Source organism: Myiozetetes cayanensis, unplaced genomic scaffold, assembly GCF_022539395.1.
Source record: "Myiozetetes cayanensis isolate MyiCay16 unplaced genomic scaffold, myiCay2020 scf17, whole genome shotgun sequence".
Classification (NCBI taxonomy): Eukaryota; Metazoa; Chordata; class Aves; order Passeriformes; family Tyrannidae; genus Myiozetetes; species Myiozetetes cayanensis.
The window spans coordinates 4,057,388-4,084,482 of record NW_026087378.1 but is presented as its reverse complement, the minus strand read 5'-3'; the positions used below and the strand labels follow the sequence as shown (position 1 = coordinate 4,084,482).

The 27,095-nt window shown below is 43.9% G+C and overlaps 1 protein-coding gene across 2 annotated transcripts in view; it reads right to left on the bottom strand.

The window, feature by feature from the left end:
• Positions 1 to 9,263: 9,263 nt before the first annotated feature.
• The window catches only part of JAKMIP2 (janus kinase and microtubule interacting protein 2), a 46,793-nt gene continuing 28,961 nt past the window's right edge, over positions 9,264 to 27,095 (bottom strand). For both annotated transcript variants that reach the window (XM_050311891.1, XM_050311890.1), the window contains exons 9-22: positions 26,933 to 27,052; positions 26,326 to 26,454; positions 25,237 to 25,320; positions 24,872 to 24,934; positions 24,604 to 24,702; positions 23,484 to 23,582; positions 23,107 to 23,160; positions 22,275 to 22,340; positions 21,354 to 21,422; positions 20,706 to 20,783; positions 19,879 to 20,082; positions 19,330 to 19,395; positions 18,621 to 18,693; positions 9,264 to 13,410 (exon numbers count right to left, since the gene is read on the bottom strand). In XM_050311891.1, coding sequence (XP_050167848.1) covers positions 18,643 to 18,693; positions 19,330 to 19,395; positions 19,879 to 20,082; positions 20,706 to 20,783; positions 21,354 to 21,422; positions 22,275 to 22,340; positions 23,107 to 23,160; positions 23,484 to 23,582; positions 24,604 to 24,702; positions 24,872 to 24,934; positions 25,237 to 25,320; positions 26,326 to 26,454; positions 26,933 to 27,052 — 1,182 coding nt within the window. In that variant the 3' untranslated portion in view covers positions 9,264 to 13,410; positions 18,621 to 18,642. The remainder of the gene's footprint in view (positions 13,411 to 18,620; positions 18,694 to 19,329; positions 19,396 to 19,878; positions 20,083 to 20,705; positions 20,784 to 21,353; positions 21,423 to 22,274; positions 22,341 to 23,106; positions 23,161 to 23,483; positions 23,583 to 24,603; positions 24,703 to 24,871; positions 24,935 to 25,236; positions 25,321 to 26,325; positions 26,455 to 26,932; positions 27,053 to 27,095) is intronic.

The following is a 27,095-nucleotide window of genomic DNA, read 5'->3' as shown; positions in this document are numbered from 1 at the left end:
AATGCAGTAATGCTTTTTGCTCCCAGATTTGTTTAGTGCTGAGCAAAATCTATGGAAAATTTTGGCATTTCAACATGGGTTGTTTTTTTTTTCTTACTGAAATGAGCTGCTAGTCAAAATGTTAACAAATAATAATTGTGGAACAAAGGTTCTGAAACTTTCCCTATGATGAATCTGGACTCTCCTTCTCCCTCTCCAAGTCCTCCAAGGAAGGACTATTATCTCCTCCTCAGTGCCCAAGGACTCCTGTGGCACTGCAGGCCTTGCAGTCAGATGCAAACTGAGTTACTCTGCTATGAAGTTGTAGGGGACAGTAGGGGACAGAAGGGGACACAGATAAAGCTCTCACAAGGCAGAAGAAGTAATGTTTTCAAGAGGTTCAGAAACACAGATCTGGTATCAGTATGAACCCCAAAATATTCCAACCTTGCTAGAGTCTGCTGGGCCCACCAGAAGTAACAAGGAGGAATAGGTGGTGACCCAGGAGGTTGTGCACATCAGGTGAGCTCCAGCCACCTTTAAGATGAAGGTAGTTCAGGACCACTCCAGAGATGTAACTCCAAACCTTCAGGAATAACCAAGTAAACTTGTAGACATCTTCTGTTGGTTTCAGGTCAGTGGACATTTTCAGGATCACAGTTTGGGGAAGGGTGAGACTGTAGCCACTGTAAGAGCTGTCTAGCTTTGTGTGGAGAAGACTATTAGGGCTTGGATGAGATGGATTTACATAAGAAAACATCCATTCTGTATAAGTTTGAAGCCTAAAATATTCTGCCATTACATGTGCCAGATTCACTTCAAGAGCAGCCAGCTCAGTTCCTCCGAGTTCATGTTCTGCCTCTCAAAATCAGTCTCTTTCCACTTGTTCTGTTTGTTCCCTGCTTCCCAGATGGCGTCATCCAGCATCTTCCCCAGGCTGTGAAGCCTAGCTTGGCTGGTCTCACTCTGCATTTGGCCTCTGCTGTGATGGCAAATGCTGACTTGCTTCCAAACATCAGCCTGCTGTTGTGACTGCCTCTCATTCCAGCCTATCCCGGGGATCACCAGCTACTCTCCTCTGTGCCTGCTTTTATTCCCAGAAAGGACTTTTAGGACTAAGCTGAGATTTCCTTGTTTCCATGGTGTTGCACTTGACCTAATCAACCATTGCAGACCTCAAATGTCCTTGCCTTCAACCTCCCTGCCCATGGCTTCAGGAGAGCGCACTGACACTCTACAGCAAAAACAGGTGGTGTATCTAGAGATAATTAGTGATTACATGCCAGTGATTACAAGCCTATAATGAGTAATTAGATGTCAACAAAGTACCGTGGATTTAAAGGCACTATGTTTGTTTGTTTGTTTATATGGTTCCTTGTGATTGTGAGGAAGCAAGCAGTCAAATATATTTTGGCCGGGCTGGTGAAGGAGGCAGAGCTGCCATTTGTTCGCATTTTTTGTCACGGCCCTGTCCCCTCTGGTATAACCCGTGACAGAAGCTGTGTAAATTCCGCAGGAACCAGACTGTGACTGAAAATCCTGGTCTGTTTTCCTGTCAGCCCATTTGCTGCCACTCTGGAGGAAAACTGTATTCTCTAAACTGAGTGACTGATGCCTTGCAGGAGCTAGAACCTGTGCTTGTTATGGTCAGGACTACTTAATTTTTCACTTAATTTTCACACCCCCAGCTAATCTAGTTATGTTAGAAATTGTGTTCAGTCTCTATTCACTGTGCCACCAAACTTTCCTTTTAAATCACTTTATCACACTCTTACGAACTGGGCTATCCCTTCCACACAGATGTTAAAATAAATAAAAATGGATAATGTACATTTATGTTCCTCGTAAGTATGTCCCAGGGAAAAGCAAATGTAGCTTACAGGCTCCCTTTTTCAGGGAATAGAAAAAGGCTTCTGTACTACCAATGTTCATTACCCCAACACAGCCTGCCCACCACCTCCTTTGCAAGATCACCCTTTTGCAAGTGGTCTTGGAATGGGTTGTTTCCTAAACTCTTTTTCAGCTGCTCTCGTGAAACCCAAGACTCTGTCTGAAGCTGCATCAAATACAACTGGAAGAAGTGAAGAAGTCACCTGAAAAAGAGGGACTTAGTCCAGAGTAAATCTTGCTACCTCGAGGTCAGTGTCAGCTGTGACAGACCCACAGGGTGGAAGAGAGCAGGTTGTGCCAGTGCCAGACCACCCACCGTCCATATTTCCCAGGGAAATCTTCACCTTAGCTTGTAGGATTACCATGTTGCACAGTAACTAAATTAACATCGATGTTTTATCTGTATAATACATGTTCATACCCACCTTTGCTGAGGATGAAGGGGCTTTTCCTAACTTCTGGCTTGGTTCTTTCATCTCAGCTGCTTTTACTTCTAAATCAGTGGCCTGTGAGTGCCTCACCACGGGCAGAGTGTGGTGGAAGGAGCTGAGCTGACTCATCAGACCACAGGCTCATTCCTGTCTAATAGGGAATTTTGCACCACAAAATTCCATTGTGCTGAGTGTCACCACTCTATGAATTTTACTAAATATAACAAAATAAAGACCAAAAAGAGAGATGAACTGATAAAGAGCTAGATGCTTTCTTGCTGGAGAGGCTGGAACCAAGGTCAAATTGCAGCATTTTACAGAGCACAGTTGAGTTATCAGCATCAGTTGCTGTGAACTTTCATAACACAGTGAGGTGTTTGGGGTTGGGAAGAGGCAGCTTGTTAGTCATTTCCCCACAAAAGAATATGAATGTTGTATCTGTTCACGATAAACTTTGAATGCCTGAAGCTGAAATCAGTCTGCACCCCAGATGTGCTAATGCTTTAACTACAATACAGCTTTCATGCTTCCATAAAACAAACAGTATTTTAAGAATCTCAGACCTGTAACTGCCAAATGAACCACTCTCAGTCTGTGGAGCTAAAATCCTTTTCCTTTTCCCTGTACTTGTTCCGTTGCTACAGATTTCTCTTGGTAGAACATGGATAGGAAGGTGGCAGGTTACTTTTGCATTAACTGTTAGTGATTTACCTTTCCATTATTTCTGACACTGTTGTACAGAAGTGAGGACCTGTGTGTGTTACACACCAATATGTGCAGGTGATCAGACAGTGTTAGGTACCCTATCCATGGTCTGTTCTTACAGTTTTAAACTAAGTGACTGCCCATCATCAGAGTATTCAAATCCTTCATTCAGTGACTAGGCTAGCTGATAAAAATCCACGTAACAGATACCACGGTAACCTCTGGAAGTTTCTGTGCTGAGAACGTGAAAAGAGAGGCTTGTCCTGCCTGCCAAGTCAGAATGCTTGAATTCTTTTCACAGCCCCTATCAGTTAAGAAACTGCAACTGCACTGGCTGGCTTACCTGGGACTGGGGAACTGGCCACTTTAAAAGTTTTTGTTTCATAGGCCAAGGAATCCAAACTACTTACTGTATGTTGTTGTCTTTTTACTGTAGTACTTGGTAGATTTTGCCATTCTTTCTTCATTCTCTGAGGTGATAGGGAAAGTTTAGCACAGATGCTTTCTATCTGTGTCCAAAACCAAGAGTCTGATTTGATAGTGTGTGTTGGTTCTGGATGAGGAGGTTTACGGAGAGAGCTAATGGCTCAGGGGGACTGAATTCCAGCTCACACAGCTGCCCTCTGCTCTCCTCTGGCTTGTCTTACAGACAAGTAATGTGTGTGCCTTAACCCTGTTAAGGAGTGTGTACCTTTTCTGTACTTTTTCTGTGCTTTCCTTTGTTTGAAACTGCAGTTTCTTTACTTAGACTTGCACTGTAATAGTTTCTAACGCTCTCACATTTTTCCTTTGAAGATTGCAAAGGAACAACAATGAGGAAAGGACCAGAGAGGTTCACATTTTCCCCGCTCTAGCAACAAGGGCAGGTATGGCACAACCCAAAGTGGGGTGTGGGGACATTGCAGGCATCAGGGGTGGACTGCAGCTGAGGAAGTGTTGCTGAGAACACGGCAAGGAAAGCCCTAAAACATGCTGACTGAGACAGTTACTGTGGTTCTAAGATACCGTGGTTGTCATCCTGAAAACAGTTTCATACGTTCTATGCTCATGACTAATGCTATTTTTGTAGATTAGAATGTTTCCATGGTTTTAAATTAGAGAGAGTATCACAGCTTGCAAACTCAGGACCTAAAAGATAACTGCAGCCAGTACTACTTGTCAGAATGATCCTGTAGAATTTACTTGGCTTCCATTCACAAAATTCTATTTTAGATGCCTAATGAAAACAGACTGATTTTCCTGTGTGCTGAGCACTTCCAAATCTGCCATTTTCCCTCCTTCTTTTTCAGGGTAGTCTCTCCATTAATCCTAAAAAACATCCAGTTGTATTGTCTGCATGCCTGGACTGGAGTTCAGATCCCTAACTTGGAAACTGCTGTTGAAAAATGTTGTCTTTTGCCAGCTCAGTCCTCCTTTATCTGTCTCCAGGAAGTGAAGCTCATTATGTTTCCCCTGGACCATGCAAAGCAGAATAATAACCTTGTTTTGTAAAATATGTTCTGTGTCAGGTTAACGTGACTTAACTTCTGGGGTGGTTGAAAACATACAAAGAATGTACAAACAAAAGATTTCCAGTTCCATTCAAATCTCTGAATGCACATAACCTAATTAGGCTATTATAAAGAAATCAGAACTAATGAGCCACTATTACATGATCCTGACTGCATTTTTTATCACAGTTTGTTATTAAAGGAAATGGTCTGCTCAAGACCTGAGCATTTTGAAACACCTGAGAGTCAGCAGCTGCTCCTCAGCAGGTGTGAGGCTGGACCGTGGAGACACTGACCTATGGGTGTAACTTCACTAGAGTGTGAATGGAGCCACAGCAGAAAGCACATGGAGATCTGCTGCTGTCTGTGAGCATGGACAGGCAGCCAAACCTGGGCTGGGGCGTAGTTGAAGCATTTCAGAACAATGTTAGTTCATGCAAAGGATCAGATGTCCTCCGAGGGAGGCAACTTTCCCTGCACAGATGTCTGCTGTGGGTGGGTACCAGGCTGCACATCTGCCTCTTGCAGGCATTCTACAGCAGTTAGGTCATGGTGTGTGGCTGTCTGGGAAGGAAACTGGTGTCTACCCTGGTTGTGAACTCACTCCTGTGCTGCTGGCTCATCCCAGTGTCCCCCCACAGCGATTCCCAGCACAGGCACCCAGCACGGAGAGCAGGCCCTGCTGCCTGTGCCCCAGCACAACACACGGTGTGTCTCGCTCAGGGACGGGGCTTTACTGGGTGGGTTTGCTTCCCTGCTTGTGCCACACATGGCATCCATGGCCATGGGAGCTGGTGGGTCCTGCCCTGCCAGGCTGTGTTCGTGCACAGGGCAGGGAACAACCTCGATGCCTGCACAGGGACCTGGGGAGCGGGTTTGCTGCGGATGCTGCTGCAGGGTCACAAGGAGATCTGTCCTCCCAGCAGCCCAGAGCTCACATGGGAGGTCCATCACCATGGCTGAAGTCAGCAGTTTGGCCTGGAGGCACTGAAAACATATTTGATGACTGCATCTGGCCAGATCTCAGGTTTTCATTACTAATCTCTGCCATTGCCTTACCCTTCTGTGGGTAAGAGGTGTCCTCAAGTCATAGAGTCACACGATCATTTAGGTTGGAAAAGGCCTCCAAAGTCATGACTGGAGGTTGAATTTCCTGCTCCTGCTAGACTCTTGTGGCTCAAATATGGGTGTCTGAAGTAGCTGAGGAATTTGGGCAACTTCAGCACTAGGTTAATGTCTGCATTTTACAAGGTACATTACTACAGGGTAAGGCCAGAAGTAAATAAAAGAGATATTATTAATTTAGGTATGACAGGAAGCAGGGTTGGTGACAGGGTCTTGATTAGGGCTGTGGACTCAAAGCACTGCTGGCTGTAGGCAGGCTCCCCAGATTCATCCATGCCAAAGCTGTTTTCTCTCCCAGCCATTATCATGTAGCTAAATCTGGAAACAACAAACAACATGGGGACAGGTTGACAGGATTGTTCTTAGGGTTAAGGATCTGGAATAAAAGAGTTGTTGACCTTAGTTTATAGATGATCCTTGTTTGGCCCATGCCTGTTTGGTTGATGATGCTTTAGTTCTTGTGTCCCAGGGCTCAAAGTGTCAGTCAGAGAACAGATCCCAGTGATAGAGGTAACACCAGGGTCCAGTTTTGTGGCCTCTGTAAATCTCAGTGTATGGTTTGTTATATAACTGACTGAGACAGAATTAGGCACAAAGGAGCAGGAATGATGTGTTTTCATCTGCTCCAAGACCAGGACTCAGTAAGATGGGATCATCCTGGGATTAGTATTATGGACAATGTTGAGGTTCACATTTGGAGGTGCTGAAGATCTGTGACTGGTTTATAGAGGCTCCCCTCTTTGTGTTGAGAAATCTGGCTGACTGACAGCTGGTCTGTCCTCAAGAGAGTGCCTGACATGGAGGAGCCTGCTCTGTGCAGCTGGGGCCCTGTTCTTATGCAGCTGGGGTCCTGCTCCATGTGTCTGGAGTCCTGCTCTGTGCCTCTGGGATCCTGCTCCCTGCAGTTGGGGTCCTCATCCATATATCTGGGGTCCTGCTCTGTGTCTCTGGGATTCTGCCTTTGATTGCACATGCCAGGCCCCCTGGACATGTCCCAGTTTCAAGATCTGCAGTGGACCAGAACCGAATGCAAGATATTCCAAGATACAAATGAGCAAGAAGCTGGTAGAGTGAAATTTTCCAATCTGTGTTCCTTTCCTAGTTATCCCTAACATGGCATTCAGTTGTTGAGCACTGATCTGCAACACCCCTCCCTCAGTGGAAGTGCCTCTCATAAATGGTAAGTGTTAGTCTATAATTAGGGAGTCTGTAATCCACAGATTAGTGGCTCCATGCTCTAAAGTCTCCATCTGTTGTACACACTGAAATCATTATATCTCGAGTCTCAGTCCTGTTTCAGGCTTCTAAAATGGTTTTCACGGGATTTTCTTTGTTGTGCAAAGCAGCTTGTTCATGGCTGTCTCTTGCTGTCCAGGCTCTGGAGCAGACATTGCACAATGGCCTCTTGTCAGCGTGGCACAAACTGTGGGATGCACCTCTGTCCCAGGCAGGAATGGGACTTTGGAATGTGTATTTCTGCCATGTTCAGAGACTCAGCCCCCCTCAACACAAAGCATATGGCACGCTGCCAGTTATTAGGGCTTTTACTATGTTTAGACAATCTCCCAAACAATGGAAAACTGTTGCCTTCCAAATGGGCTGCAGAGACAACCCAGAGACCTTCTAACACGCTGCCAGACTTCCCTTCACACAAACCATGAGCACTGGCTGTGCCTGCCCTGTCAGAGGCTCAGTCTGGGACAGGGCTCAGTCCTTCGCTCTCCAAAGCCTGTTCAGTGATAAAGCACTGCACAAACCTCTCCAAAGCCTGTTCAATGATAAACCACTGCACAAACTGGAGGTGTCTCAAGGGTGACCCACACAGCTGCAGCCTGGGGCTCATCCTGCCACCATACACCCTGCCCAGGGCAGGCTGACCTGCTGTCGTGGGACAGGGACAGCCTCACACCAGGCTTACCCGTGGCTTGTCCCAGGACAGTCTTGGACTCCCTTGCATCGTCCCATCCTTTTATTGCATTGTAGCTGAAGACACTTTACAGTTGTCCCAGAGAAACACCCAGGGCATTCTGGACCCAAAATCTCCCACAAAGTTCTTTTATTAAAATTATTTTTATTATCACTTATAAAAATGATCCCTTTGGGTGGCATACACAGTATCCATGCATACACAGGGGATGGCAAATTCAGACATAACAGATGTTGACAGCTAGGATTATCATTCTGAGCTGTATCCATGCAGGATGCTTGAAACTTGAAACACAAGTTTCCTTGCACTGTCTCTTCATTCCATCGGCAAAGTACTCCTGGAACAGGAGCAGATGTTCAGGCTGGAAGCTCATGAAGGAGCTTTTCTACACCCCTACTGATCTGAATCCCTTTTTCAGCACCTTGCCTGAAATACATTTCTAATTTTATTACAGATTTTTAAAAGTCTGAATGTCTCCTGGTCTGGCCACTGATCAACTGCTGCAGGAGGGACGTTTGTAAAGGCACAGGAGCTGCACCCCACAGCCTCATCCAGGGAAGATCCACAAAGTCTTTCTGAGCTGAGCTTGTCCCACGGGCCCTGTAGTGCACATCTCTTTTACACTGCACATCTATTATCTTTAAATTAGTGCATTTTAATATTAAATGCCCCTTACATTTTTTACAGTCAAAGGAAATAAGACTGCTTGGCTCAAGTTCTTTGCTTCATTCATTATTCGAAGATTATTGTGCAAAGGAGATGGAGATGAGCATGTCTGATGTCTGTAATAGTAGAGAAATAAGTCTAGATCCAAGTTTCAGTGGTTTGGACCCATTTACGTGTTTCAGTCTTCTCAGAACACTTTAAAGATACGAGCTGCAGTTCTTGGGAACCAGAGGTTATTGGTCACTCCTGGGGTTACTGGTCAGTCCCAGGGGGTTATTGGTCACTCCCAGGGGTTACAAGTCACTCCCTGGGGTTATTGGTCACTCCCAGGGTCACTGGTCACTCCCAGAGCCACTGGTCACTCCGAGGTCGTTCACTGGTCTCTCCCAGGTCATTGGTCACTGCTAGAGTCACTGGTCACTCCCAGGTCACTCACTGGTCTCTCCCAGGTCACTGGTCACTCCCAGGTCACTCCCAGGTCACTCCCAGGTCACTCCCAGGACATCGAGCCCTTCCCGAGCCGCCGTTGCCGCTCCCGCTGTCCCGGTGCTGCCCCCTGGCGGCGCGCGGCGAGAGCGGCTGAGGCCACGCCCCCGGCCACGCCCCGGCCACGCCCCCGCAATCGGCGGCTCCTTTTGCAAACTGGGACAAGAGACTCGAAGGACGCCCCGATCCCCTCCCCGAGCTCCAGTAAAGGGAGGCAGCAGCTTTCCGTCGTGTTTTGGTGTCTGCTGAGGCTCGGCAAAAAGCAATAAATCCACGCGTGACCCCTGCCGGGACCGCTGCCTGCCCCCGCCCTTTCCCACTGATCCCCCCGGGACCTCGCTAACGCTTTAACCGATGTACCCCCATCTCGAAGCACACCCCAATCCAATGAGCCTCCACCCGATGAACCCCCACCCCACTGAACCCCCACCCCACTGTACCGCCCCATCCCACCCCACACCGTGCCACAGCCCCCACCCCAGCCGGGCCCCAGCCTGCGCCCCCACAGCTCAGCTTCACAGTGATTCCTCTGCACAGATTCCAGACAGATGCCGAGTATCTCCGTGAATGTAAAGTGATATTTTTTTTATTTTTTTTAAAAATGCTGCTGTTTTATTTTTTATACAAACTAAAACACCAGAGGTCATTGAATCCTATATTAAATACATAAATTAAAAAATAACCATTCATAAAACTTTACATACAATAAGGATTCTCTCCTACACGTTAATACATATAGTACAGATACATGTCCAGTGTTTATCAAAGGGTCATTCTGCCAAGTCATTTACAATTTTGTTCTGGAATAGACACCAAAAAAATTGGGAACAAAAAGTATATATAAAACCACAGAGGTGCTGATGTGAGGGAGGGTAGGGGAAGAGAAAACCCTTTGGATCACCAGCAGCTGTGTGTCTGTTGTCTGAGCCCTGCACCAGTCAGGAGAGCCTGGCCTGGGCAGTCCTCTTGGGATGCCACGGAACGGAAAGCAGCGAGGTTCAGAGGATGTTTCCCACTGAGATGAGGGCAGAGGGTTGGAAGATGAAGAACACCTAAAAAAAAGTCTCCATGATCCCCCAGGCACATCAGTAAGAGAGGATGGAGCTGTGAGCCAGGCTGACAACACTGCAAGAAGCGCCATTGCCTTCTGCAACCCCAACTGCCTAAATTCATCTCGCATAACCAGGCCCTCACCTGAAGTGCTTAAACTGAAACTGTCTTCAAAATCTCCCAACTTGGTCAGTGGAGAAAAAGCAGCGAGTCAAATTGTGGTCAAGCTGATTTGTACTACCTTCTGTGGCTCATCTCCTGCCTCGGCAGGACAGAGCCTGGAGAGCTGGTACTCCTCAAGAGGGATGGATGGGAGGGATCCAGGGCTGTATCTGCTGTCCTCAAAGGCTGCAGTAAATTGATTTTTATTTTGCTGGTTGGTTTTGGGGAGGGGTGGTTGGCTGCAGTGACTAATCTGAGGCAGGATTCTCAATTCTTTGCTTCGATGAACATCAAGAACAGCAGAAAGCCCAGGATTAACAGTCCCAGGACAGAGAAGAGTCCAGAAAAAGGATCAAAAAACTAGTTGTCCATGAGATGTGAAACTAAAACTGGAGGAGTGTACCAGTTGGGGCAGCTAAACAAATCTAGATTCAGCTCCCCTTACCTAGACTGAAGTATACTTTCATCAGCTATAGCAACGATTTCTATATACAGGAGGGAATAGGTATAAGCATATATATGTATATATATGTACATATACATATATACTATATATAGATACATGTATATATATATATACACAAACATCAAACTCATTTAGATCTAGCTGATAGCAGGATGTTTGTATTAACTCATATCAGCGAGTGTGTTTTAGGCATGGCCTGTGTTACGCTGCAAGGGGAGTAAAGCAGTGGTGGTTCAGCTCCCTGGAGGGAACAGCAATCTTTGAAAGGTTTGCAGACCCAAGTCTGCTGTGGCCAGACCACCACCCCATCCTGAGCCCTTGGGAATGGAGCACCTGCAGGCATATGTATACACACAGGAGCAAGGGAGGGCAAATTAGGTAAAAAAGAGAAATGAAATAAGACAACACGGCTCAGAGAGTCTAAATGATGAAGCCTGCCACAAGATCAGTCAGTTTTTCTATCCATGCCATAAACCTTCCCTATGACTGCCTGAAATAAATGTTTCTAGTCCCTTTTTTTTTTTTCTTTAGCCAAACCAGTGGTGGAAGTTATTGCACTGTCATTGAAACCAGGTGCTGCTCATTCTTCTGCAAGAAGAGCTCAGTGCTTTAACTGCCGGCCCTAATGCTGAGGAAAGCAGCCTAATGGTGTGAAATTCAGTGGTGCTGCGAGAGGGGAGAAAAGACAGAGGGGGAAAGAAGGAATAGCCAGAGGGAACCCCCTCCCTTTTTTTGTAGCTGTCAAGCTGTTGTAAAGCTGCTTAGTGATCTCCAGCTGTCACAGGAGCGGGACAAGACTTCCCCTGACTCCAGAACTTCAGGACTGAACTGCTGGCTCATGGAAAGCACAAGTATATTTGGGTCAACCTGATCCACAGAGTCTTCTGCTGAGGAAAAGGAATTTGAACAAAGAGCATGCAACGTACCTGCAGTCAAGTAACACATATGCCTACAACCAACAAATATACAGCTTGGTGCAGAACTCAGTGAACCCCTCGGCTGAACCAGAGTGCTTCAAGAAGACGTGGTCATTCTGTGATTTAAATCAATTTTAAGGAGAAAGGGAAAAAAATATCACTTGCTAATAGCTTCTAGCCTTTGATGGAAGGCTTAACATGATATCTTGGCATTCAAGAAATGAGGATGTTAGGAGTCTTTGTGGAGAAACTGAGCCCAGCATTGCTATGCAGTTGGGTGAGTGGACAGTAGTGATTAAAAGCTATTCTGACCAAAAAAAAAAAAAAAAAAAAAGATATCTGTGAGGGGCTGGCACCCTCAGTACTAGAGAACTTCCTCCCTGCTAAGGCCAAGGAACTGCTTTTGACCTGAAGAGTTGCTGTGGCAAGTGACTTCACTGCTTTGTGCCTCAGCTGCTTCATCTGTAAAAGTAAACAAGCAAACAAAGGAGAAGCTCTTTGAAAAGCACTTTTTGATGAGCCGTCTGTGTGCGTAAGATGTTGGTACATGTGAGCCCTGTTTGGAAGGTGTAGGTAATGCACAGGCTGTATTCTGGCCCTTCATTTTCTAGTTTGCAGTACAGACATCTGTTTCTCCCACCTAAAATTAAGGCTCCATCGTGGAAGACACAGCCTTGCCACGGGAACCCGAAGTCTGCCCAGGCACGACTCCGTTCCCAGGAAAATGAAAGCCGAGGCACAGAGAAGTGCACTGTCAGCCCACCAGTGAGGAAAGGGAGGGTGGGTGCAGCTGGCTGTGCTGCTCCCCGTGGCAGGGGACCCTCGCAGTGTTTGCTGCAGGGAGATGCTTCTCAGGGTCGTTTTACAGAGCACTGGGGGCTTGGACCTGTGACCTTCAGGGAGGCACCAGGGCCGGGTTCCAGGCTTTGTGATTAGAGAGGTAAGTAATGCTTTGAAATGCAAACTGCTTTTAGTTACTCTTAACAGTGGAAAAATCTAAACAGACTAGCAATACCTCTTACTTGTAATAAGGTTGTGTTCACACAGCTTTTCTTCCCCATTTTTGGTTTATGTGTCACTGATCAGGAAGCCAGCTAACAAAGTTGGTAGAAAAGCTGAACCAAAACATTTGTTCCAAGCCAGGACAAAACAGTTGGAAGCTGATGCTTTTCAGACCATGTCAAATGGGCTTTCCCCCCCACCCCATCCTCCAATGTTTGTTTTCTTTCTCAGAAGCTACTCTGTAGGTCCAATCCAGTGATCCTCAGTGGTTATTCAACAGTAAAACCAAGTATAGTCATTATTATCTCAATGGCAGTCTTTAAAGAGTATGAAAAGTATCTGATAATAGACAGGCTGTTCTTCATGGAGGGACAGTGAAGAGAGATAAGGCTTCAACTCTGTCGGAAACCCTCCTTACAGCAGGCACCCTCTTCTCCCCTTCCTTGGCCAAGGCGGGTGGTGCTGTGTTACGATGTCAAGCACAAAACGTGGTGGCCTGTCCTGCCCATCCTGCAATAACCCAGACCGGTTTATTTTCCTTTCTTCCTCCCACATTGCAGCTGTCATTTGTTCCTGAGGTTAAAACCAAAGAGGGAGAGCAGGAGTCCCTGCAGCCAGAAAGCCACACAGTTCAGGCCGAGCGCTTGGTTGTCAGCATCTCTCCACGGCTCGAGTTTTCTCCTGCTCTGTCCTGTTCACTTTTGATCCATTTGTGGGATGACAGGGTGACATTTAAATGATTGCCCTGCACAGCAGGGATAGATTTTTCTGTTGTAACTTTGGTTCCATGCCCAAGACACACGGACTTGATCAGCTGAAAGTGGTTCCTTCCCTTTAAGTTCTTCCTAGGTGATGTAGGTTCACAGTTTATTTTTCTTCCCCTTTAGTAATTTCAACATATAGAATTTCATTAGATGCAGCATATATCATAGCTTTAGACAGGAACTGTCAGGTAACAAATTTGGAGTGATGGCTTTAAAATACAAGGTGGTTGCAGTCTTGGCTACAAGGTTGTTCATTTTTATACTTTTTAAAATAGGTGTAAACAATATTCTCTTCATCGGGGGATGGAAGCATTTGCCTTTATAAGGAGTTATCTGGGTGGTCGGGCACTCTAAAAACAAAAAAAGAAAAAAAAGAAAGTTCGTATCAGGTAAGTGATAAGTTCCTCTACCTACCTATCCCAGCTGCCAAGATGCAATCTATCGATCAGGAAGCTGAAAAAGGTCTGATCTTACAGCTGTCAGTGTTAAACTGTTTTTGTTTGTATGAAAAGCATTTGGTAAAATTCTGGGTATTTTGCTAAGCCTGTCCATTTAAACCTTTCAGAGCACAGCCCTCTGTCCATAAAAGTCCCCACAGGCATCTTCAGATGAATAGTTATGCACAAGCTTCAATGACTCTTGAACCAAAGCTGGCCAAAATTCACCACTGAGAGGAGACATGGCAGCAAGCGATATCCTTGTGGTGTCAGGGCAAGCCCAGAATTTTGGCTAATGCAGCACTGAGGCAAACACAGACTGCTGCTGTCCCGAGGAAGCCTTCCCTACGGCTTTCCCTATGGAAAAGAACTTTAGTTCTCAGGTTTGCAACTAGGGAAAAAAGGGCACCATTTTGTCTTTGTTCTCTCAGCATTCAAGCCTACATAGTAAAATTCACTGGGTGCAAAATCCACACAGACCGCACTTATGTGATCACAAATAAGTGAATGTGCAAGTTCACAAGCACAGAGAGAATGCACTGTGGGAAAATCCCACATAAACAGGAATTAGAGAGCTTCTGGTCTGCATACATGGTTCCCTCCACGCTTGTCCCTTGTTATCTCAGTACAAGTGCTGTGTTCACTCTGGGCAAGAAAGAAACCAGAAAGTATAATCTGTGACTGCACTGTGGTTTTCTCTCAGCTGGTTAAAAGGCCCATAAAGAATAAACTGCACCAGGGCATGAACAAAACCAAAGACCTTTCACCACCAAGTGGCTCTCTCAGTGCACTTCAAGGAGGAGTTGTGTTTTTTGTTTGTTTGTAGGAAGAAGAAACGCTGATGGCACACTCCCCATGCCATTCTCACCTCTTCTGAGTTAGTCACCTGGGTAGGCAGGTGGGTTTTAATGTGAGTGGGACACACAAATCAATGTTAGTTATTCTCTCTGATTCCACGTATTCCAGCCTCAGAAAATATGTTGTTAAAATCCCTCTCAATCTTGTCAGCTCCATTCCCAAACTGCTTCTTTCTGGAGATTTTCCCTCAGGTGTTGAGGGGAAAGAATCCCGTGGAGGAAAACAGAGGGGTGAAGGCAGGGGATGAGGAGCTTACCATTGCCTTGTTTTTGAGGAACTGCTACAAGACTTGATGCTTTGCACCTGTGGAGTGCCTGGCCTTGGTAAAACACTCTACAGGTATCATGCGTGCTGTGATGCTGGGCCTGCTGCAGCTCTTACAGTTCAAGGGAGTTCACAGCAGTGCAGGGGCTCTGGAAAAGCATTGAGTTTATGTATCCCACACACACACACCTCACCCATAAGTTTTTTCCACTTTCATTGTCAATGTCACTGTATCTCCACCGCTGTCACAGCTCCTTCCCTGCTCACTCAGCTCGCCTTAACCCGTCTTCTTGATTCCTACCTGGCATTCATAAAGCCAAATATGCAAAGGAATCCTTTATCTCCTGGGTGGTCCTAAGGAGTGGTATAACCCCACAGCAGGCTCTTTGGGGTTGTAAACCACATTTCAGCTCTTGCTGATGCTTCTTGTCCTCTCTCTGGGGAACTGGACCCCTGTGTGCCCCTGGGACCAGCCACTATGGAGCAACAGTGAATTCCATGAGAGAAACTCATCTTGGCACTGTAGTCAGAGCAGCCTTCCCGGGCTCACCAAAGTGACACCATAGGCATTTACACCTGGTAAACCTTAAATACTGTGTAAAACAAGTGGAAAACCCACTGAAGGAGACTGGGCTGGGCTGGAGGGGCAGGGTATGGTGCAGGGAGGGAAGTGAAATCTTGACACATCCCTAAGGGATCCATGTAAACCCCCTACAATGACATCAGTTAGTGCTGCAGCTGGGACACTCCTGTCAGCCCTAAAGGCAGCAGAGAAAGGCTTTATGTTGCCTTTGACTAGTAGCCCTGCTCAAGGAACGTGCCAAAGCTGGATGGGACCCAGCAGCCCCTGCAGGCAGAATGACTGCAAGTGAATAACAGCAGATCTGCTAGAACTTTGGGAGAAATGCGGAGTTCTGACCTTAAACACCTCATCAGCTTTTCTAACCAGCCCTAGAATTATACCAAAAGGACATAAGTCTTAGCAAATGTGGAGGTGGTGGTGTATTTCAGAGGGTGATTCTTCTCCCTTTCTATTCTTGGTTCTCCCCCCTTCCTGCTTTGAGAAGAGGGAAGGAATGGCTGCTCTGCAACGAAGAGTGCAGTCTGCCTTCGAGTACATTGCAGAGCTCATTGTGAAGCTGTTCAAACACATTTTTCCTTTGCAAGCAGACACTGAAATGTTACAAGGCACTAGAGATATTTTCATAGGCTCCAAGACAAAAGATTAATCAGCATTACTGGAATTTCAATGACAGAATAATAGGGGATTTTCTTTCCTGTTTTGAGAAATGCTTATTTCAAAAGATACTGCTATATAATTGCAATTCTTGAAAAGCCAATTTTCTTGTCTGGAAGGTCTGTAATTCTCAGCATGCCTTCCTTTCTCCCCTGTGCTGGCATACCAAACCATGCAGAGAGTCTCAGGAAGTACCCACTGGCGTTTTTTCCCAGGACTAGGGATTTCGTACTCTAAATTCAATTACAGTTGAATTAAATTTTTCATGTGAATCATCTTTTTCTTTTTTAATGAAAAATACTCTAATAAAAAAATTATGTATTTTTGTGAATATTTTTGTCACTTGTACCTACCAATGATGGTTTTTTTAAGCTTCAGAAAAATAAGTTATTTTCAAAACTAAAAACCATTTAAAAATCAGGGAAGACAACATTTCCTGATGAGTTCTAATACTAATGAAATTTCTAATTTATCAAAATTTAGCATGCTCTACTGCAAAGACTTCACTGCATGCTTCATCTTAAAAGAGACAGGATTAGAAAAAACTGTTCAGTAGCTGAATGTCGTGAATGCATTTTTAATCAAGGTGACCTAAACTGAGCAATGTTGTCTTTTGAGGTACTCCCTGGTTTCTTACTTTTCCTCCACCACAGCCAATACCAGTATTGGTCAAACTAGGATGTATAAGCTTCTTACCAATTCTGTAGCTGTACCAGAAGAGGCAAATGCTCACTAGAGAACCAATTCCATACCCATACAGGTGGAAAATGGAGGTGCAAAATGTATATATACAGTAAACTCTGAACCTCTTATTACCCCAGTTTTTCTCATATGCTGCACAAGGACATTATTGTAGCTATGAAAGGAACTGAAAAAGGATGACACTACAGGCAAATGGAAAAAAAACTCATGCAGACAGGTTCTTGCAAATGTCACTGTCAGTTCCTGTGAGTTTTCAAGGTGCACCTTAAATCCAAGAATTTTTTTATTTGGAATCTCCCCCCTACGTTGACTGCTTGTTCTGGACTCCTGATCCTGCGGTACAGCAGAAGACACAGTCACATAAAACTATTTGCTGCTACTGCATACTGTGAAAATTTGGGCTTCTTAAAATTACCCTGTCTGTAATTTGACTGCTTCAGAAGACTTTCTGATTTTTTTTCCCCACTAAGAACAAGTGAGAAATTGTAAAGTCAAATTTCCACCAGTGGCAGCCACTCGGAACATCTCGCAGCTGCTATGCTGTGTCACGGTTCCCAGAAACCCTGCAGCAGGAACATTAGTAAGTATGCAGTCAGAACTTAATCTGTTTAATGATCACTGGATCGAGGCAGTATGTTTTAAATAGCAGCAGCTCAATAATGATACTGGCTGTTGTTTACAGGAGCTGTGATCACTGATCTGTCCATTCCTCTGATTCTTTTCTTCAGCTTGTTCCCCATCCAGCCCAACCTCCATATATATTGGTGCCTCAGCCCATGGAAACATTCATTGTGAGGTCTGGCTGGACAAAGAGGCAGCAGATTCCATTTGGTGTGGATAACCCAGAGCTGTGTCTGCATCTGCACAAAACTGAAAATCCTTGATCTAGCTGGAACGAAGCACAAAGCAGGGGCTTTTCCATAAAGGGAAAAGAAAATCCACCAACCAGGACCCATGGCATTTCATTGCAATCAATACCTTGAACTGTACCTGGAAACAAAGGCTGAGCTGGTACAAATGGTGGAAGGACATGGAAGAACAGCTTTGACACAACTGTATTCTTGGCTTGGCTAAAGTGCAGAACAGAGGAATTTATTCACTGACAGAGCTGAAGCCAGAGCCAACAGATCCAGAAATTCAATGGTATGGGTCTGTCCCCAAAACAGAAAGTTCTGCTCCACCATTACATGTTCTTGAGACTTTACCATAACGTTTTCTAGGCTATGTTCTACTTCTGTTATCCTGGATCAAAGGAAAGATTGTCCTATCCCAGCATCCTGGTTCTGGAAGTGGCCAGCCACAGAAGGGAAAATGGAACCATTACAGTTCACTGATTTATTTCCCTATCTTCACATTGCTTTTTGAACTCTGAACTTCCAGCTGCTAAGCATGCTGTGACAAAGACTTCTTTACAATCCTGTATGCTTAACTATCAATTTTCACTTCCTTTAAGCTTATCACACAATTGCTTGTACTTGTACTTGAGGAGACAGTGAATGATAGCAAGCTAAGCTATCCATCCATCCATCCATCCTATGACAATTTTTCTAGACCTCTCCCATACCTCCTTTTAACAGTGTGACTTCCTGAGCCAGAAGAATCCTTCCATCTCTCTGTCTCCCCCTTCCAGCCTCTCAGCAGCTAATCATTCTTCCTTGCCCTCCTTTGTATCCTTCCTAGCTGCTGGACATGGAGCTCTACCTGTTACAACCTCCTGACCTGAGTGTCAGTTCAGAGCCCATCACAGTGTGTATATGGTTGAGATCATTGTAATTGTTTTCCATCTGTACCCCTTGGCAAACATCAACACTGAATTTCACCTGCAGTTCTCTTGGCTGTGTGATACTGTGAAATTCTTATTAGCTTTTATTTTTACAATCCTGAATAGCACAGTATCACCAGTAACTCAGCAGCAGGACAACCCTCTATTGTGAACTATTACAAATTGACAACAACCTGCTGAATTCTCTGGCTCCAAACATCCACAAAAACACACAAGGATGTGATCCTCAGCTCTGTGCAAGAAGTGGTAGCTTTGGGGAAATAAATAAAACAGTCTTACCTTTCCAAGAGGCACATTGACATCAAGGCCAAAGAATAAAGGCAAGAGAGAAGAACAAGAACAGAAATAGAAACTGCAGAAGAAAAAAAAAGATTGTGTAAAAACTAAAGGTTATGGCATTGTAAGCATCAGAATTATTTTTGCACTCAGCAGAACAATTAGAGTAATTATGCATTCGGAAAAGACTGTATTTCCCTAGTTACTTCTGTAAGTACCATACCACCTCCCAGGCTTAGAAAACAGATCCCACTAATTCTGGTGATGGATTACAACTGGCACAACACTGAAAGCCTGAGGTGTAACTGTTACTATGAACCCCCACGGGTTGACTTAAGTCACAAAGCTGGATATCAAAAATAGCATGGGGAGTATTTTTAAGGGCATTAAAAAGCAGTGGCTGCAATCCATGCTGGAAATAGCCTGGGAATATATCTATGTATATATGCACATACACACACACAATATTTACCAACTACTAAATTAATTAACAATTTTTAATTAACAATTAAACACATTTAATAATGTGATGTAGTATTGTAATGTTAAAGTCTGTATCGACTGACACAGACTGAAAAGAAAGGGCAGTTGATCACCAGCAGTGGGTGCAGCTGACTGAGTGAAACACAAAGGTCGTGCAGTTCAAGAGCAGTGGGTCCCTACTTTCAAACCAAAGTTGATCAGCTTGCTTCAGAAGCATAAGAAAACCAACCTTCTCCTCCAGATCCTTAATTTGTCTCTTTTGGATGTCAGTTTTATCTTCCAAATCTCGGATCCTCTGGAAATCAGAAAAGAAAGCATCTCCCTTAAATTCTCAATAAATCTGTTCCAGTAAACAGGTAACTTAATGTTCCAAGTGCAAAAAGCCTAGAAACAAATCCATTTCTATGGCAGGGATAATCTTGTGTCATACTGTGACTCCATCCCCTCACCCTGTCAAACCACACGTTCAGCTGCTCAAAACACGATCCTGCACACGTGTAACTGGATCCTCAAATGCTGGAAATTAATATCAATTGTGGTTCTGTTTCACATTATCTGTTTTGGTGGTTTTTTTTATTAATCCTTTGTTAAATAGATGGAAAGTGTAAGATCATGGTTACACTCTTTGCATGCACAGAAAAGACACAAAGTATGAAACAATTCAAAAAGCTAGATGCCAGGCTCCCTTGTGGCCTGGAGCTTGCCTGAATTTGACCTCAGATTGTGTTCCTGTACAGCAAGGCTGAGTAGATACACATGTGTAGTTCCTTTTGCCTACCTGATGAGCCTGCTGGAGCAGTTCCATCCTCTCCTGAAGAATCTGGCAATCATATTCTCTGCTCTTCCTCAGCATCTGGCGCCTTAGCTTTTCTACTGCTGTCCTCAGCTCTTCCTGCTGTTTTTCAGTGAGTAGTTCCCCAAACTTTATCACCGTTTCTTGCTGCAAAGCATTGTACAAGGTGGCCTCAAGCTCCTGGATCCTCTGGTTGATGCAATACCAAAAGCCAGTTAGAGATGAAACATGGTTTAAAACACATTGGGAACTGGGGGGGGGTTGGTAGCAGATTCTCTGCATGAGAGGTGATCCCTGTGCTCAATTGTGCAAAAATGTGAAAAACAGAACTCAGAAAACAGTTCTCTGTTCTGCAAAAAAGAATATGAACTTTTATTTTTAAAATATTTTAATACTAATTTTCACTGAAGTCTTGCACTCTTACTTTTTTCTAAATGCACTTACAGAGGTGGAGTTGGATGAATTTTCATACCTATTTTAAGTATAAAATATTTCACCAATTCTAAAATTTCAACCCATTGTGCTAAAAAACTCCAGTTGGACAAGCTGACATTAATGAGCAATATCTGTCTTTAACTGACAAAAGAGTTCCAGACGTCAGGAGATGTTGGCTTTTTATGACATGAAAAGGTAAGATGTGTTGAAGCTGTGCAGGTTGCATGCTAGTACATCAAAGAATAAGAAAAAAAAAGCAAATTAAAAAAAAACCAATGCTAAGAAAAAAGCAAAAACCTCCCTTCCTGATTCAACAAGAGCCTGTGTCCTATTGCAGGGCTGTCCAGTATGTGCTGCAGAATTTCCCTTGTACATACCATGTATGCTTGGTCAAGAGCTTGTTTCCTGTAGTCTAATTCTTCCTCCAAATAACCTTTTATTTTGCAAAATTGTTCCTACAATGAAGGATCATTTGGACAGAAAAATGAATTAGTTACTTTAAATACTTCAGGAAGTTTTATGAAATCATCTACAGATACCTGATTCAGCAGGATGAGGAGACTGGTTCTCAACTGACTCTCTGTAGAGTTTTTAATAAGCTACTAACTTTACTTAACATAACACTGCTTGCTTTCATTACCTAATTCATTAGTTTCTCACATGCTGGTCCTGAATAAAATGCAATACAACAGCTGGTGTTTAGATTGTGAATCTTAAGAAACAAATAGTGCAGGCATTTACATCCCTGAAAAATATTAAGCAACCTTTGAGCCCTCTGTACTTATCAATAAACAATCAGCCTCATAGAAAGAGAGAGAAAGTTTTCAAACTTTCACTATTTCTGTTTCTGTTATTATGCTGTTTCATGTGAAGCAGGCCAGGAACAATTTCATGGATTCACCAATAGTCAGAGAAAGGCTGCATAGCTCATTTGCCAATAGACTCTCCTAGTTATCTTTTGGCACATCAACTAAGTGAGACACACTCAGTGTCCCCAGAATGTGTAATAAGGAGAGTTTTCTTACCATATCACTTTCCAATTCCATCATTTTCTGATGCAGAGCAGCTTCAGCTCCCTCAATCTGCTGGATCCACTGGAGGGAAGACAATGAGAGCTGTAACCTGCTGTGTTTTCTAGGCATGTGAGCAGTGCCAAGTGGGATATCTACAGCAGCCTGTTAGTCTGTTTTTAGTAACCTATTGCTAGCTCTGGGCTCATCCTGGGGCTGTTCCCCTCCTGTGACAGAGGCAGCCAGGATGTCTGCAGGTAGCACTTGGCAGGGAAGCAGCCAGAGGGTCACCACTGCCGGGTCACTGGAAGGTAGAAATGCACACATCCTTGGGTGGACAGGGAACCCATTTCATCCCATGGATAAAGGCCCACAATGAGGCTGTGGCTTCCCAAAAATAACTTAGCTGGCCAGATGGCAACTCTGCTTGCAGAGAAGGAATTGTTCAGTAGAGTCCTTCGAAGCTCTCACGTTGACAAAACTGTGTTGCACTTGAGCCTCAGAAAGTAATTTTAACCAACTTTTAGCACCACTTTCTCTTTAATTTCCAAAACACAGAACTTAAAACACATACACATACTTTCAGTGAAATTTTGAGCACAGATTCCTTTGGAAGCTTTAGAAATCTCAGAACTAGAAATCCCAAACTATATCTACTTATGGCTTAAATGTCTGACGTTTTTTCATTCAGTTTTCAGTTTCAAGTTTCGTTTGATATTATTTTTGTATTTGCAGTTGTTTCTACTTCACAGCTTGGGCCACATGAGTTTGATATTTTTGCTGCTTTAGCAAGGTGTTTGGGACTCTGCTGGCACAATTTATTTAGAAAATCACATCCAATGCTAGAAAGTTTGACAATATTGACAACAACAGGGCATAAAATGTGTTAGATGAGGCCTTTAGATAACACCTGAGAAAAGCAAGCACACAATTTACCTTTTCTGCCAAGGACAATACAGTGGAAGCCTGAATTATAGCCACTTGTTCTTCATTTCTTAAATTCTGTGAAGAGAAAGTGAGGAAAGAAGAAAATTGGCAGCAGTTTCCTGCATGAATAAAGACAACCCAGCCTACAGATGAGGTGTACAGCTTTCAGAGGATCCCTGTAGTACTGAATATCCTATTCCCATTGAAACATTCAGGGTCTGTTAAACATAATAAAAAGACCACTGCTTTTTCCCTTCTGTATGATAGGGACTAACTGTATGTCTTCATTAAATTGCACCTTATAAGAATTGTAAACTAAAATTAGACCCATTTGTTTGTCTTCATGTTAGTTTTACAAAGGTGAGTTTCCATTATTAAAGCTTTTGTAAAAATAATGTTTATTTACACCAGCACATGAATAGACAACCATGATGCTTTGGGTCTTTTCTCCTTATACACTCCCTTAAGACATTTCTCATGTTGGCCAGAGATACAGGACGATCTCTTTTATGTGGGCAGCAATGCCCTCTTAGAAAGCCACAGGGAATTTGATAATTGTTGCCTATTTATGAAACTGTTTGGAGGAACCTTAGTCCTGATGAAGAGTGGTTGACTCAAGACTGCCAAACTAATTCATGTGCTTTCCTCAGTGAATGGAGCAAAGTCAGGCCCAGTTCCAAATATCAGTGGCCTTTGGACATTCTTCCCAGTCTGCTAAACCAGACGTAAAAGACATATAATTTAAAAAGCATCTTAGAAAACAGCCATAATTATAGATATCACTTACTGTACTGTACAAAATGCAGCCTGTAAAGGGAAAATATCTCCCATTTCAACTTACCCCATTATCACCTAAGATGTCTAACTGCTTTATGAGGTCTGGGATGCTGACATCCTGCAACGAGAGAATAAGGTAAAGGCATGGCATGCACCTTTCATCATGGCTGCAATATCCATCCCTCCTATGAACCATGTGGAAATCAGCCACGTTGTTTTATCCACGTGGAAATGCATCACACATTGATTTCAGTTGCCACTGAACCAGATTTTATCATTATGGTGAGAATTTTGAGTCTAACTGAACTGTGCCAGTCATCACACTCTTATATTACACTGTGTTTAAGTGCCTGAAGTTTAGTGGAATTATTAGTAAGGGGTTATATGGGCAGCACCCACCACTCCTGTAGGGAGAAGCACTGCCTTATAAAACTGACCTACCTTAACCCCTTCCTTCATGCAGTAGATCTGTAGAGCACTCACACCATCTGAGAAGGGGTGAATCTGGAGATTAAATGGTGGGGACCGTCTCTCTCTTTCCTGCAAACAAATTGGCAAACATGCCAGAAGAAGATACTAAAATAAATGCACACAGAAAATGCCATAGCTGCTGTTTACATCACGTTTCACAAAGCCAAGCTCTTCATTTTACAAGTCGAAGGAAGGAACATCTAGACCTAGTCTGAAAAAGTGTGCCAAGCGGGACAGGATCCTAAGCCCAAGCTAAATTGTTTTACAGGAGATTATTGGATGAATTATGTCAATTTGCAAACTGCCTGTGGAAAGGCTGTCACCTAGCTCAAGTGATTTGATTTCTGAAGTTTTGAAGAACTATGTGTTGTTGTAAATACTCCCTTTAGAAACAGGAGTTTGATTTTACACTATTAGGACACTCAGATTACATGTTTGCTATCCTGGTGTGTTGTACTTTCTAACATCTGTGGAAAACAATGTGGTCAAAAAAGTTGATCAACTCAGGTATTTCTACATCTTTGTTGCTTAAAATTTACAAATATTTGTCCAGTTTTAAAGGACCAAAGACAAAAATAAAAATTTGATGATGTTATTTCTTATTCCTTTCAGGTATTCAGGTAAGCACAGAAGTCAAGATGAAACTTGCCTTTTAAATGCACTTTTAGCTTATGAACATGTAATTCACTTGATCCATCCAGCTCCCTGTCACATGGAAACACAGCTGTCAAGTAAAACTGTGGGACACTTCTAAAACTAAGAGGCAAATCTCACACAGCACTGCTTTATGAGATCCAGGAAGGGCTCTGTGTGGCAAATATCTTTAGCCTTGGACAGCAAATGAAATGAACAACTGAAAAATAAACCAGCTTATAGTGGATATTAGAGCAGGTGAAGTTTTGGTTGGCTGCCACTACAATAAGAGTCTCTAATTAGGGGCAGTCTGTGAAGAGGGAGCTTGAGGTCTGGCCCATCCGCACTTCAGCTCACAATTAACAGTGCTGGGCCTGATTTGTTACTGTTTTATCACTGCATCACTTGTTTAAACCCTTGATTAAAGTGGGTGTCCAGTAAGGAGCCCATCCATCACCTCCAGCTCAAGGTTGCGGAACTCCAGCAGCTCGTTCTGGTCTCGGGCATCCTGCAGCTCCTGTTGCAGACGGTTGTTTTCTGCTTCCAGTTTCTCTATCTAACAGAAATATGTTAAATCAGGATCTGTGTGACTGTCACAAGAAACATCAAACATTTGGTGAGCAGTAGTTGAGGTAGCACAGGCTGTGCAAAATCAAAACCCTAGAAGACGGTTCACAGGACCCAGATAACCCTCCAGAGTGAACAAGCAAAACTTGGGAACATACCTTGTCTAAAAGCTCTTGGTTCCTCTTAATGAAAAGCTGCTTGTCTTCCACCCAGTGTGAGTCCTGTTGGATGAAGCAGTACTGTTATAAAATAATCAAATTCCACTGGGCTGGGCACATTTATTGACAATTGTAGCCACAATATTCAGGCTTTAAAATCCTACAGGAACAAACTGTCATTTACAGATCATCATATTTAGTCTACCAAGCTGAAGTAAGACTTCTGACCTTGCTAGACTTTCCTGTTTACTTATCAGCAACATTGCATCTCATTGAACTTTACACTGAAACTGTGCTTGCTATTTTATAAGCAGAGTGGGTAAGATACAAAATAGGAAAAAATAAAAACCACAATAATTACTTACCTGCCCTTTCTGTGCCAAAGTTTTCTCCAGATCTTCTATTTTGGCTCTATACCTCTGGACTTCAGCTTGGAGCTGCTCCTGAGCCTGTTGAAGTCAGGCACAGCATTAAAGAGTACCAAAATCAGCAATGTGACTGGTAGTAAAGGAAACCAAAACCAGCAGGGCCTGGGTTCATGCTGTCAGTTCCACTGAGTGGGAAACCATTAGAAAGATCTGGACTCAGTGACGTTTTGTGCCACCCCTCAGACCTGCACACAGATGACACAAGGGAACACAGTGGGGGATCAGCCCCAGCTCCCCACCCAAGCCTGTTATTGCCATGGATTGGCATCAAGATCAGCAAAACACAAGTTCAGGTACTTGAGGTGGGGGTGCTCTGCTCAAAGATCCTAGTAAAGGGCAGTCCCTGAATTTAAAAATAAAGGTGCTTAGTAGATGACAGTGGCAAGAGGTAGTGGGAAGAGGCAGTTACAGCTGCTGGGGTGGTCTTCAAGAGCTGACTCAACAAAGACTAAACAAACTGGTATGGTCTCACATCTGACTACTTCGAGCAGGAGTTTTGGGCTGGAGACTGCCTGAGGTCCCTTCCAGCCTGAATGTTTCTATAATTTTATTAGAGGGACAACATTTTTAGTCTTGGAAGGTTTACTGTAGTCTGTATCACATGAAAATTTGAATTCAATTTGCATTTCTCTTTTAGAAACATTCAGGTGTTCCTAAAGTAGATGCAACGTGTGCTTTTGTGAAAACACACAGGTCCTCACTTACCTTTAAAATTCAACCCTATCATACATAGGCAAAAGATGAGAAAACCTTGTGATTCTGTGCCAGGCTGCAGAGTTGCCTGCTTTGGCAGGCCTGCCTAACTGCAGAGTTTTCAGGTTCAGGTGGAGGACAGCCTCTTGAAAACAGAGTGATTGTGTCCATCCTTAATTGTCACTCTCTTTAAAAATGTCCTCAGCAAACGAGTGAACAGAGATGTCTCAGTGTCAGGGATGTTGTACGTACTCCATTCCCCTGTATGGCCTTTTGAGGGGTTTGTATGTCATGAGACCAATGAGATGCTGGTACCCCCAAACAAATACTGACCTTGGCTTCTCTTTCAGCATCTATGACCCCTCCTGTCTGTTCCTGCAGCAGTGCATATGCTCTCTGCAGGGCCTGGTACTCCTTTGTCAGCTGCCGAAACCGCAGCTCTGACTCTTCCGCTGCCAAACCCTGCAGAATAGGAAGGGACGTGTCTAAGCACTGGGACAGCAAAGCACTGTCAAAGCAAGGAATGCAAGTGTGATTTGTTAAGCACAGTAGCTGGTTTACAAGTCTTGATTCAAAGAGCTTTTTGAATCACAATGAGCTTGCTGTGAAATGAAATAATAAGAATGGGGAGGTTATATAGCATTTATATGTCTTAAGCTGAAAGGAATGTGATAGGTTTGTGTCCTTGAAGGGGGAGAGGAAAAAACCAACCTCAAATGGCAGTGTAGTCATAGCTGTAGACTCTGTGGACTAGATTGTGGAAGAAACTCTCAGCATTTCAGTATGTGAGTAACCAAAATAAAGGTCAAACTTCATGAAGTACGTATCACTCAACATGCACGATAAAAACCTACGTGTTCTTGAGAGCCTGATCACTTTTTTTTGGAAGTCACAATCTCCTGAAAACCTGTAGTTGCCTATGGAAAGAGTCAGATCTTACCTCATCCAGATCATCATCTGGGGTTGCTGGTGTCCTGTCTGTTCTATATGAGGCCACAGAGGATGTTTCAGAGTCCATGGAATCATCATCATACCCAAAAAATGTATCCACCACGTGTCTCTATAGAAGGAAAGACATGATTTCTGAACCTTCTTGGAAACTC